Genomic DNA, 11,997 nt, shown 5'->3' with positions numbered 1-11,997 from the left:
CTATGCCAAGGGCTAGGATATGTCTCCCAACCAAAAGTGGGGGCTGGGTCCAAGAACACTGCCATGTTGTCAGTAACCACAAGGGTGGATCTTTTGCAACATCGGAAAAGAAGCAGCCAGATCAGTAAAGGAAGTTGCTGGCCACAAGGAGGTAGAGATGGTCGTGCCCAACTCAGTCTTCCCCTGGAGAATGTCTGAGCATGTGTTTTTATTTACCCTGATTCTCTCTGGACTGCTGAGTGCCCCAGTGTCCGTAGTCAGGGCAACCTCGACTTCCTGACGGCCCTGCTGGTCTCACTTCCTGAACAGAATCTGGCTATGGCTCGGATCCTCCTTCTTTTGCTGTCGGCAGCATGTCTGCACACTGGTGAGTGGTGGGGACCTCACTAGCAGGGACTGAACCAGAGGAGGGGACAGAGTGGCTGGGAAAAGTGGATGTCTTGTATCCAGTGTCTGGTAGAGGAGCCAGCCAGGTCTCTCTTTCCTAAGAGAGCTCAACACTCAGAGTGAGCACAACCCAACCCTTCCCTCTTTTTGCTGTCCCTGCAGTCATAGGGACAGTCCTGCCTTGTGTCCCACACCTCCCTTCAGATGAAGGTTCAGGATGCTCAGGGTTGTCCTTTAAATCCCTGCAGTGGCTTCAGATTCTCCCTGTCCTTCCCAGGGAACTCAGCAGGATATCAAAAAAAGTATGACTATGCTGTTGACCAACCAGCTGTCCTCTCTGGAGTCCAGGGTGGCTCCATCGAGATCCCCTTCTCTTTCTACTTCCCCTGGGAGTTGGCCAATGATCGGCCGATGAGCATAGCCTGGAGATGGAAGCACTTCCATGGGGAATTCATCTACAACTCGACCCAGCCTTTCATTCATGAGCATTTTAAGGGCCGGCTCATCATGAATTGGACACAGGGTCAGACATCTGGAGTCCTCAGAATCCTGAACTTGAAGGAGAATGACCAGGCCACATACTTCAGCCGAGTTTTTCTGCAAACAACAGAAGGCATGAAGTTGTGGCAGTCAATCCCTGGCACCCAACTCATCATTCATGGTGAGTCACCATGGCTCAGGCTTTGACACCTGTGGCTTCCTGGTTCCCTAGATATCACATCAGGGTCCACAAGTCTGAGCTTCTTTTCATATTCCTTTCCCTCGGTTCCACCCAAACATCTGCCACCAGCATCTTTCCTTGCAGTTGGGAGAAGTCTTTGCTGCCTCCTATGTCTGTCATCCTCTGCTCAGACAGAATCAGAGTGGACTCTAGGCTTCAGTACCCCATAGTTCACACCCTTATTGTCCCAAAACTAACTACAGTCCTGCCCTCTTTCGTCCGTGACCTCAAGGTGAATGTAATTCTACAGGATGGAGCCGACTCTCTTGTTTTTGTGGCAGGGCTCTATTTGGTACCTCTGTGCTGCATCCTCACATAGCTCCAATGTCAGCACAGAACATAGAGTAGGGGCCATTGGATGTTCTGGTGTTCTCAGGTCTAACTGTAACGTCCACATATCACCATAGTCCCTCATTTCACCTCACAGTTCCCCAGGACACACCTATCTTCTCTCCCCAGTCTCTTCAATCATTAGAAAATGATTGATTAAGACAGTGTTTCCATCTCCATGATGTGGCTGCTCTGTCTTCTGATCCCTCCCGCCCCTCTGATGCTGAAGGAACTGGAGTCCCCTGGATTGGGAGCCCTGAGCCCTTTGTAGTGACTTGTGTTTCTGCATAGGAACCAAGAGAATCTGGGTCCTGTGTGTTGCTGCATTGTTTCCTTCCTCCTTTCCCTGCTGCTCCCCACAACCCTACTTTTTTAAATGTGAGTACTTCTTTATTTCCTGTTTTCTTTCTATCTTGTTTATTTATTTTATATCAGTTTCTCAGCTTGTAGCCCTGGCTTTTCCAATACTCAGTATATAGACCCATATTGAACTCACACCAATCTGCTTTGCCTCTGCCTCCTGAGTGTGGACAGTACAGTGTGTTCCACAACATCCGGAGGTGCCTCTTGACTCTCCGAAGCCAAACTATGAGAGGATGTGCACAGCACAGTTATCTGTGCAGGTTATGGCTACAATATTGACCTCTAGTAGAGTTTGAGAGCCGCTGCCTGGACTTAGAGAGAAGTGAGCCATTTTATGTATGTGTCTAGTTGAGTCATTCTCTAATTTACTAAAGCTGCAAATCTTTTATACATTTTTTCATTTTCAGGGGACCCACATGCCTAAAAGTATATCATTGCTAGTTCCTATCTTTAATTATCCTGTTTTTATCAATCACAATGAAATAACTTAAATGTATGATACCTGATATATAATGCATGATGGAAAATGATGCACAGGTCAAGAACCCCTGGGATAGAATTCACAAATAGGTAAATATTGGGAAAAATTTTCTCAGTTATGTGTGTAAAGCATAGGAATGTATTCTGCCCTGGCAGAGCTGCACACATAAATCTAAAATTGTGTTTTTTCTTTTAAACATTTTGGTTTATTCAGTGTGTATGAACATGTGGGTCTGTAAAGGCAGATGTGTGTGTGTGTGTGTGTATGTGTGTGTGTGTGTGTGTGTGTGTGTGTCTGTATACATATGTTTATGTCTGTAGTGGCTAGAGGAGATCCTAAGATCTCATCCACCTTACTTTGGAGGACTAGCTCTCTCACTGGTTTAAGTTTCCCATGGAGGCTAGGTTGGCAGGCCAGTGAGCCACAGAGACAAGTCTGTCTCCACTTCCTCAGCTCTAGGATTATAGCTCCCTTGGCTCTGTTAGACATGAACTAGGCACATAGACCAAGTTGCCTATCCACTCACAGCGCTCTGCCTGCCTCTGTCTCTTGGGCTAGGAGCAAGGGTCATGCACACTTCACCAGGTTCTTGACATTGATATTGGGGACAAAACTCAGGTTCTTGGGTCTAGGCAGCAAATTCACTCTGAACCAAGTCTATCTGTGTGTTACATACATTTATGTGGAAAAAATATTGCTGAATTTTTCTAACTCAGTTACCTGTAAGCCAATGAAAATTTGTGAGTACACAGCCAGGACAGTTGGGGACTGTGCATCTGAGCTTACTTTTCTGGAGTCTCAGTCTTAAGCATGTGTGCCCTTCCTTGTGTGAACTTCTAACAGCTCTTCTTAATCCCACATCCAACCGAGGAGACAAGGTGTGACACTCACCCATTCCTCATTTCATCCATGGAGGATGTTCTCACTTCTCATCTCTCCACAGCTTTCAGTACTACCCTGGGGAGCCCCTCCATCATCCCCTCTGCAGTTCCCACAACTGGCCTGGAGGACACAAGGGGCCAGAGGAATCCTTCACTGCTGAACTTGGGAGCCATGGTTGGGATGGTTGTGTCCAAAGTTGTGGTCATCATCCCCCTCTATGGATGGGTGATCTTCCTGTGGTCGAAGCAAAGGTAAGTGGTCCAGGAGAGGCCTCACTCGAGCTTCCCCATGGGGAGTGTTCTTATCTGTGGGAGATGGAGAAGGGTAGGGAACAGTAAAGTGAACAGAAGGAGGGAAATTTGCCTGAACTCCTCAAGAACTGCATGGAGCCTGCTGTCCTTCCTGACCATCTGGAAATCAGAGGAGCAAATGCAGATGAACACAATGCCTGCTCCTAAGGAATTCAAATAGGCACGCAGGAACCTCAGGGGCTGACTGTTCATCTGGAAGAACTGTGTGTGCTGTAGAAGAAACGAGGGTAGACCAGCTTTTGCAGATAACATGTTACAGGAAGTGATATGTATAAGTAGAGACACCTCTTTGAGTTGGGCATGTGTAACTAAAGTGGAAATTAAGGGATACAGAAAGAGAAAGAAATGTGTATGGAGAACTTAACACTACAACAAGCAAGAGTTGGACACTAGAGATCTCACCCTCCTCAGTCAAATCATGAAACACCCATTGAAGTGTCTCAGTCGAAGTGATTTTTCCACATTCACATGAGCATCATCCCAGGAGCCGTATAAAGAGTTGTGAGATGCTAGGACAGGCTGATGCGGTAGGATCCCTGAGGCTCCCTGTGCTGCCAACCTTATCTACTGGGTGAGACCAATGACTGACCTGTCTCACAATCCAGAGAGGACAGCTCCTAAAGGAAAATGCCCAAGGTTGTCCTCCAGCAGCACATGAGTGTTCACATTTGCAAATATTCACATGTGGTTATGCTCTGTTCAAAGTAAATTTTACAAAAAGATTAGGGAAGTACTCTAAATTCAAGCATATTGGCAGAATGGAAAATTTTATACATTATGTCCCTGCAAAACACACACATACATACACAACACACAAACAGACACACACACACTGGAAAATACAGTGTTCTTTTGCAAAATCCCATTACATTTTTGTATAAATAAATTTTCTTCAAATATTTATGGGTACTCTAAGAAATAAAGATGGGGACACAGTGGGGGACAAAAAATTCCAGCCATTGTGAAATCCAGAGAAGGGATTCAGGGGTTCAAGTCTATCTACAGTTACATAGCAAGCTGTAGGACACTGGGCCCCAAATGTCTTGTACACCCAACACAAGACCTACATGTGAACTGAGGTCAGAGTTGATTTAAAGCCATTGGGACTACAGGATATGGATAGAGATGCATAGATGTTGGAGTGTAATGGGAGTTTACAAATGAACATTTAAATGTGCATCCCACTGTTTCAGACAGGCTCTGCCCCCTGTTACTGTAAGTAGAAGAACTGAGAGGTGGAAGAGCAGCAGCCTGAACGACCGCAGAAGTCTGACTGGCATGAAATCCCCGAGGCTCAAACTGCAGGATGCAGCAGCCTACACTGAGAGGGACAGCTAGAAAGCAAGGTTTCAGGGACGCAAGAGGGAGACACAGTGAGTGCAGAGCAGAGGAGGCAGAGATGTGTCAAGAAAGCAGAGCAGGGAAAAGGTCAGAAAGGGAGATGGGATATGGGTGAGTTCACTAGTAGTCATCTGACATGCTGTGTTATACAGAAAGTAGGCTGACTCCTGGTGTCAGGTCCTGCAGATTCTCAGACCTGTGCCTACCTGGATGCTGCAGACATGTGTGATTCCCTGGTCCCCTCCTGTTGTGTGCACACAACAGCTGAGATGCAGGAATGAGAAACAGCGTGACTGACCCACTGACATAGTTTCTTCTCCTACAGGCCAGCAGAGGAAAGACTAAACCCTAGTAAGGTGAGTGCCTGTCATCTCAAGGGACACATGAAGAGCTGCTTGGAAGTCCATTATGAGAGGCATGGAAGGGAGCCTGAGCAATGATTCAGTCAGAAACGCATGGTACAGGGGTAGGAGGACCTGAGTTTGATGGATCAAGAGCTTGCACCCAGGGATGTGGCAGGAATTTGCAATTCCAACCCTGGTCAAGCAAGAGACAGGCAGAGACAGATTGGCTGAACACCTAGTCTAGAACAACTGGTGAGGTTCAGGCCTGTGAAAGAATGTGTTTTTAAAAACGAGGGGGATTGCTCAAGGCGATGAATCATGGACATAATATTTTCCAAATTGATGTTACCTGAAATATTTTAAATTACACATGAAGGGAGAAAAATAGTATATGCCAGGGAGATAGCTCAGTCGGAAATGGAATCTGCTGCCTAGCCCATTGACCTGGGAATGATTTCTGGGGACCCAAATTGTACACAGAGAACACTGGCATCTGTGTTTCATGGTCGGCCACCAGATCATGGTGACAAATAATCTTTTATTCCTTAAATAACAGGCTCCCCAGTGCTAGAATCTCTCACCAAGGAGGCAAGTTTACATCAAAGTAGTTGTTGGTGATTACACACCCTGCATCCCACAGCCTTCCATGTCTTCTCGCTGGGAGTCAGAGATCATGGCTGCAGGATTCTCTTGTGAAAATCATTCTTGGATAACCTCCAGTTTTGCCATGGGGGCTCGGATACCTTCTCCTGGAACCAAGGTCCTCCTGTGTGTCTCTGGGCCTGAGAGCCTGACTGTGCTGTTGTCTCCATGCTCATGGAGTTATTGACACTGTTAATAAATATCTTACTCCCATCAATCCATCTCAGTTTCTCTCCTGAGCACCCATCCCTTCCCCTTCCTGACACTTCTTAGATAGTGTATACTGTGTCTAGGGTGTAGGTCACTGGAATAGACGTAAGGGCCATTGTCTTCATTGAAACCCACAGCCTGAGAATCAGAGTTCTCCTCTTCCTTACTCTCTGGATGCTGACATCTCATTTAGAGCCCAACCCCCACCCCACATGCTTCACATCAAATGTCAGAGCGTGGCTTGCTTGAGTCCCATGTTTAGCTTTCTTTACTCACAAGTCCAACTGTATGCACTCACTTTCTCATTTCCTGCCATGCTGACATTCTGCCCTTTGGGTTCTCTCCTAAAATGGGAAATTTGATTCAAGTCCAGTCTGCCGTAAGATTTGAGAGTCAGCAGGTCACCTTATAATAAAAATTTGTGGGTACAGAGGAAACCATCCAGAGTGACCCAGAATGAATGAAACCATACTTCTCATGGGAGAAGAATTTTATGGTCATGCTCCATAGAGATCTACCAACGATAGTGAGCCATAAATGAAGAGGTATGGATACAGCTCCAGTTCTCCAATCACAAGCATCAAATGAATATCATTCATGGGCCTTTTCTTGGTCATTTGGAAGCTGTTCCCAATGCCATGAGACAAGCTGGAGATATTTGGGGTCATGATGAGGTCCCCAAAACTCATGTGGCTAACGTGAAGTATCCTGGAGCAGCTGTGAGATGTCTACTGTGGTTGTGACTGCATCCTAGCCCCTGAGACTGAACTCAGCAGCTCTCATGGGCATGGTGATATTGGGCATTTCTGGTGTGTTTACACAGAAGGCTACCAAGATGCTGCTCTGTCCAGTCATCTCAAGAAGTCTCAACACCTGAATGAAGGGGCCTTAATCCACTTGTTCAAATGGTCGTGTGACTTCTCAGGTCCTTTTCCATTGCATAAGAGGGAAAATCGAGAGATAAGCCCAGAGCAAAGACTTACAGAGTCAACATTCTCACCTCTACATATGTGCTTAAGCTCAGGTTGTATAAACTTAGGTAGACTGTGTCTCTGATCTGCCAAAAGGGAACATTATGTTCCAACTAGAAAGTAGATATTGGCTTCTGCCCTGGTGACAAGTGTTTGGAATTTATATTTCCTAGACCGAACTGATGAGTAAGAAAAAGGACTAAAAGAAATTGGGGATCATAACATTCATGTCATGGCAACAATTGAGAGGTAGTGATGGGAATATTATCAATTTTAACACCTGATTCTCAAGCTGTGGGTCACCACCTCTTTGAAGCTAGGAGAACATTTTCACAGGAGTCACATTTCAGATATCTTGAATATCAGATGTCTATATTATGATCATAACTGTAGTAAAATTACCATCTTGAAATATAAATGAAATAATCCTATGATTGGAGTCGCCCCAACATGAGGAAATGCCAAAGCATTAGGAAGCTTGAGAACCACAGAATTAGAGGCTATTCTTGGTAGTTCTTGAGTTTAGGCCAGCCTGGGTTACAGGAGACTCTGTCTTTAAATCAACAGCAAAGCTTAACAAAACTGAAATCAGTAAAGTGTGTCATGAGAAAAGGCCCTCACTTAGCTCCCTTTTCCCTGGAGATGGAGAACTTGAATATGATACTTAGCTTCTCTCCAGATTTATATAAAATATAACGTGACTAACAGTACTTCAGTTTTTGTATGTTTGTTTTTGTTTTCTTCTGTTTTGGAGGAGGGGCTTTCTATATTACATACATCTGATTGTCCTGGAACTTGCTTTGTACACAAAGTCTGGCCTCAAAGTCAGACAACCTCCTGGTGTTGCATCCTACTAAATGTACCTACATGGTAGGGTATTAATACTTTCCGGTTTTTCTTCATTTATTTGTTTTGGCTTTGGTTTATTTTAAGCTAAATATAATAACCCTGAGGAAGGGGGTGTGAGTTTCTTTGTTTCTGTGACCACAAACTTGATGACATACCTATAAATGTCTCTGTCCTTGACTATCAGCAGATGTTGGGGGAGACTGAACTCTTTCCCCAGTCCCACTCACTGGACCTTTAGAACACAGCGTAGAGTCTCTTACTCGGCACTCCCCTGGGCAGGGGTGCAGGCAGGAGCTCATCTGAGGCTGAGGAGCAGGTGAGGCAGATAAAGATGATGATGTCATCCTAGGGAAGAGACATGAGGTCAGTTGGCAGCAGGCAACTGTGCTATCGTAAAAGTGAAGCTTCGGCCTGAGCATCCTGACTACACCACCAGCTGCCATCCTTCCCCCACCCTCTCTAGCTTCTCCACTCTGTTCCGGCAGCAGTCTGGGGGGTAACTTTGTGACCACACTCTGGATCTTTGGGTTGTCACTAGGGAAGAAAGACCAATGAGTGTGTGCGTAAGGAAGTGGTGACAACAATGGAGAAGACAGGGACAGTTTTCATCTATGAGGGTATCTGCTGGGCTCACAGAGCATACAGTATGTGTTATCTGAGAGATGTCTCTGGAATTGGATCATCCACAGAGAATCAGGAAGGGTTGAGCCTGTTTTCTCCCTCTGCTGTCAAGGGATAAGTTAATTAGTTATAAAGTCAGAGAGTCTGAATGCTGTGAACAACGTCAGGAACTAGAGTCTCAAGAATCATAGAGCCCAGTCTTAGGGAGGCCTTGTTTAGTCAGGATGATGACGGGCAATATGTTGTAGCAGAGCATATGTGTCGCGCCCACCTCGTCCAGCAAGGAAGACGCAACACGGTTGGATTCTTCTCAACAGCCTTTACTGCAGGACAGCTTCTTTGTTGATACAGGGAGGCGGCGGCAGCCAGTCCTAATTGTTACAGCTTCAAGTGTTACAGCTCCAAGTGTTACAGCTTTTAGTGTTACCGTGCCGAGCGGCAAAGCCACTCGGCTTATATACACAACAGTATGTTAATCTTCTTTCAGGGATTGGTGGGGCACGAGTCACCCCACTGCCATCCCAGCTACTTGTCCTCCAGAGATTGGCGTGGCATGAACTCCTATTTAGCATAGTACCGCCCCAGCCAGACTGACGTCAGGTGCAAAAACCCCACACATGCGCAGTACTGTTGTTAGGAGGGTGCCAGATTCACCTCATTATCATACAGCTGCCGCGCCGCTCCCTACACATATGTGAAAGGATCTTTGCATGATATGTGTCTGAGATCCGGTGCATGTGTCTGCAAGTCAGTTTGGGCCCATGTGTGGAAGTGTAAAGGACAACCTCAGGCATGGTAATTAGCAACACCATCCAAGTTCACCATCAACTTTGTGTTTCTGTTTTTTGTTGGTTGGTGTTTTGTTTGATACATAGACTTTTGTAGGTTTGGCTGGGATTTATTGGTCATGTTGTTGGATTTTTTGTTTGTTTATAATCTTTTTTGTTATAATCTTTTTTTTCTTTTTTTTCGGAGCTGGGGACTGAACCCAGGGCCTTTTGCTTGCTAGGCAAGTGCTCTACCACTGAGCTAAAGCCTCAACCCCATAATATTTTAAATAATACTTATTGATTCATTCTGGGGTGTGTAGAGTAGGTAGGGACACATGTGCTACTCCCTCAGCATCACACATATTCCAACCCTGCAGGCTGACACTCCCCATGGTCCTGTGATATGCAAAAGCCCCGTGTGCACACAAAAACCACAGACTTCTTGTCCCTGTGAGATCATGACTTGGGATTAAGGAGCCAGCAGGTGGCAGCAGTGCAGCTGAGCACAGGGCATAGTTGGCATCCTTAGACCCCACCAGAGCCTGCTGTATTAAAATCGTGGTGTCCAGCAGCTGACTTATGACAGTCCTGTCATTTCCAGGCCCTGCTTGTGTGGGTTAGTAACCAGATGACCTTCTACCCAGAGACCTCAGACAGGCAGGGTAAGGTAGATGAACTCTGGGTGTGAGGGCTCATGGCCATGAGGACATTCTTACCTCACTGAGACAAAGATGTTCATCTGGTAAAATGTGTTCTTGCCTGTCATGGACAGAAAATGATGTTCTTTGTCCACTGAGAGACAAAGGATCAGGATTGTGCACACCTGTATTCACCACTGAGGGGAGGCACAGATAGGAGGGTCTGTAGGAGTTTCAGATCGTCCTTGAATACATAACAAATTTAAGGACAAGCTTGGCCAAATCACAGCCTAAATATCTTTCAGATGTTTACCTGTTGGGGACCCTTTGGGAAAGTTTATTATGAGAGTCATTCAAGGGAGCAAGAGAGATGATTCAGCGAGGGAGGTGTACATGGGTAGCAGGGCCTGAGGTTGACCTGGAGCAGCCACACTATAAGTCAGGGATATGGCAGGAATTTATAATCCCAGCCCTGAATGAGCAAGAGACAGGGAGAGGCATGGGGCTGACCGTATAGCTAGTCTAGCCTAATTGGTGAGGTCAAAACCCATGAGAGCCATGGTATAAAAAACTGTGTGGATTTCTCAAGATGATCCATCATGGTCATAACATTTTATAAGTTTATGGTAAATGAAGTATTTTAAAGTGCTATATTAATGAACAACAAAACAGAGTATGGCAGTGAGATATGGAGCTCAGTAGAAATGCTGCCTAGCACAGTGACCTGGGTGTGATTCCAGGGGACTCAAATGGTACATGGAGAAAACTGACTGTGGACAATTGTCCTCTGCCTGTCAGGATCACCCATAGGCTCCTGGTGACACATCATCTGTTAGTCCTTATGTAACAGACCTTCTGGTGCCATGACCTCTCATCATGGAGGTGAGTTACTTCAAATAGTGATTGAGGGGACTCACCCTGCATATCACCACCTTCCCTGCCTCCTGCATGGGAATGAGAGCACATGGATGCAGGATAGTGTGTGATACATCCTAGGAATCCATGTCTGCTCTGATGCCCTCTCCTTCGAACCCATGTCATCCTGTCTGTCTCTGGTCATGAGAGCCTGACTGGTGTTTTCTATTGGTTTATGAATTTGTAATACTTTGTAATAAATGTGGGATAATAAATAAAACATTTCAAAGAGCCAGTTCAGAGCAATACTAAGATCAAACCAGAAAATCTCATTCTGAGAACAGCAGAAGTTAGGAGTGTTCCCTCCTTCTCCAGTCTGCGTGTTCAGGTCCTAGAAGCATGTACATCCCCCACCTCTGCTACACTTGAGGAAGTAATAACAAGATGGCCGAATTTCAGGTCTAATTTCCTGTTACTCAATAGAGACCTATCCAGCCCCTGTAATTTCTCTTCATGCAAATGAAGCTTTATCAGACCCTCAGCACAATCCAATCATGTACAGTCATCCTATAACCAATATCCATTTAGGAAATTTCATATAGCCCGTGTTACCCCCAATAAATCACAGCTCTTTCACTGAAAACCTCTCTGAGAAGCCTGTTTCTCCACAGGACACAATTTAGAAGAGATCCTTTGAGTGTCCAACCCTGGGAAACCTTTGTTCCTATCTTTCCAGCACTGAGCTCAACTTTCCTGTAGACCTTAAGGTCAGAAGAAGAACCAGTCCAGCAAATAAAAGTCTCACTCCAAGCAATCCTTCTCAGTATTTGTCTTGACCATTTTCTTCTATATGTGCCCTCTGAGAGTGTGGCAGACTCTGTCCAGGATACAGGTCAGTGGGACAGGAGCAAGGACCATGGTCCATATTGAGAATAACAGCCTGAGAATCGGGGTTCCCTTCTCCCTTATTCCCTGCACACTGCCATCTCATCCAGAAGCTTGACTCCCTCCCTCCATGCTTCACATCCAGTGGCAGACAAAGGCATGTTTAAGCCCCATGTTGGGCTTCCTTTCCTCAAAGATCCAACTATAGTTTTCTCACTTCCTGCCATGTTGATATTCTGGACTCTGGGTTCTCTCCTAGGACAGTTATTTTTCCCCATGTCCAGTCTGTCTTAACATTTGATAGTCAGCAGATCAGCTCCTAACAGAACACAGAAACATTCCATTCTGACTCATGCTTGATAGAGTTCCTTCAACTACAGTGTGTCATAGCTGTAG

At 45.6% G+C, this 11,997-nt stretch overlaps 1 protein-coding gene across 3 annotated transcripts; it reads left to right on the top strand.

Moving 5' to 3' along the window:
* Positions 1-6,642, top strand: Pilrb2l3 (paired immunoglobin like type 2 receptor beta 2 like 3). Of its 3 annotated transcripts, XM_008769088.4 has the most exons (6): positions 1-367; positions 665-1,048; positions 1,730-1,816; positions 3,226-3,415; positions 5,142-5,172; positions 5,717-6,642. In XM_008769088.4, exons 1-6 carry the CDS (start codon positions 319-321, stop codon positions 5,729-5,731), a joined length of 756 nt encoding a protein of 251 aa, XP_008767310.1. In that variant the 5' UTR covers positions 1-318; the 3' UTR covers positions 5,732-6,642. The 3 variants fall into 3 exon arrangements, with proteins under 3 accessions (XP_008767310.1, XP_006249119.1, XP_038945943.1); XM_006249057.5 differs by lacking the exon at positions 1,730-1,816 and having other exon boundaries at positions 118-367; positions 5,717-6,634; XM_039090015.2 differs by lacking the exons at positions 665-1,048; positions 1,730-1,816 and having other exon boundaries at positions 123-367; positions 5,717-6,228.

Source organism: Rattus norvegicus, chromosome 12 (genome assembly GCF_036323735.1).
Source record: "Rattus norvegicus strain BN/NHsdMcwi chromosome 12, GRCr8, whole genome shotgun sequence".
Taxonomy (NCBI): domain Eukaryota; kingdom Metazoa; phylum Chordata; class Mammalia; order Rodentia; family Muridae; genus Rattus; species Rattus norvegicus.
This window is presented reverse-complemented; position numbering and strand designations above follow the sequence as displayed.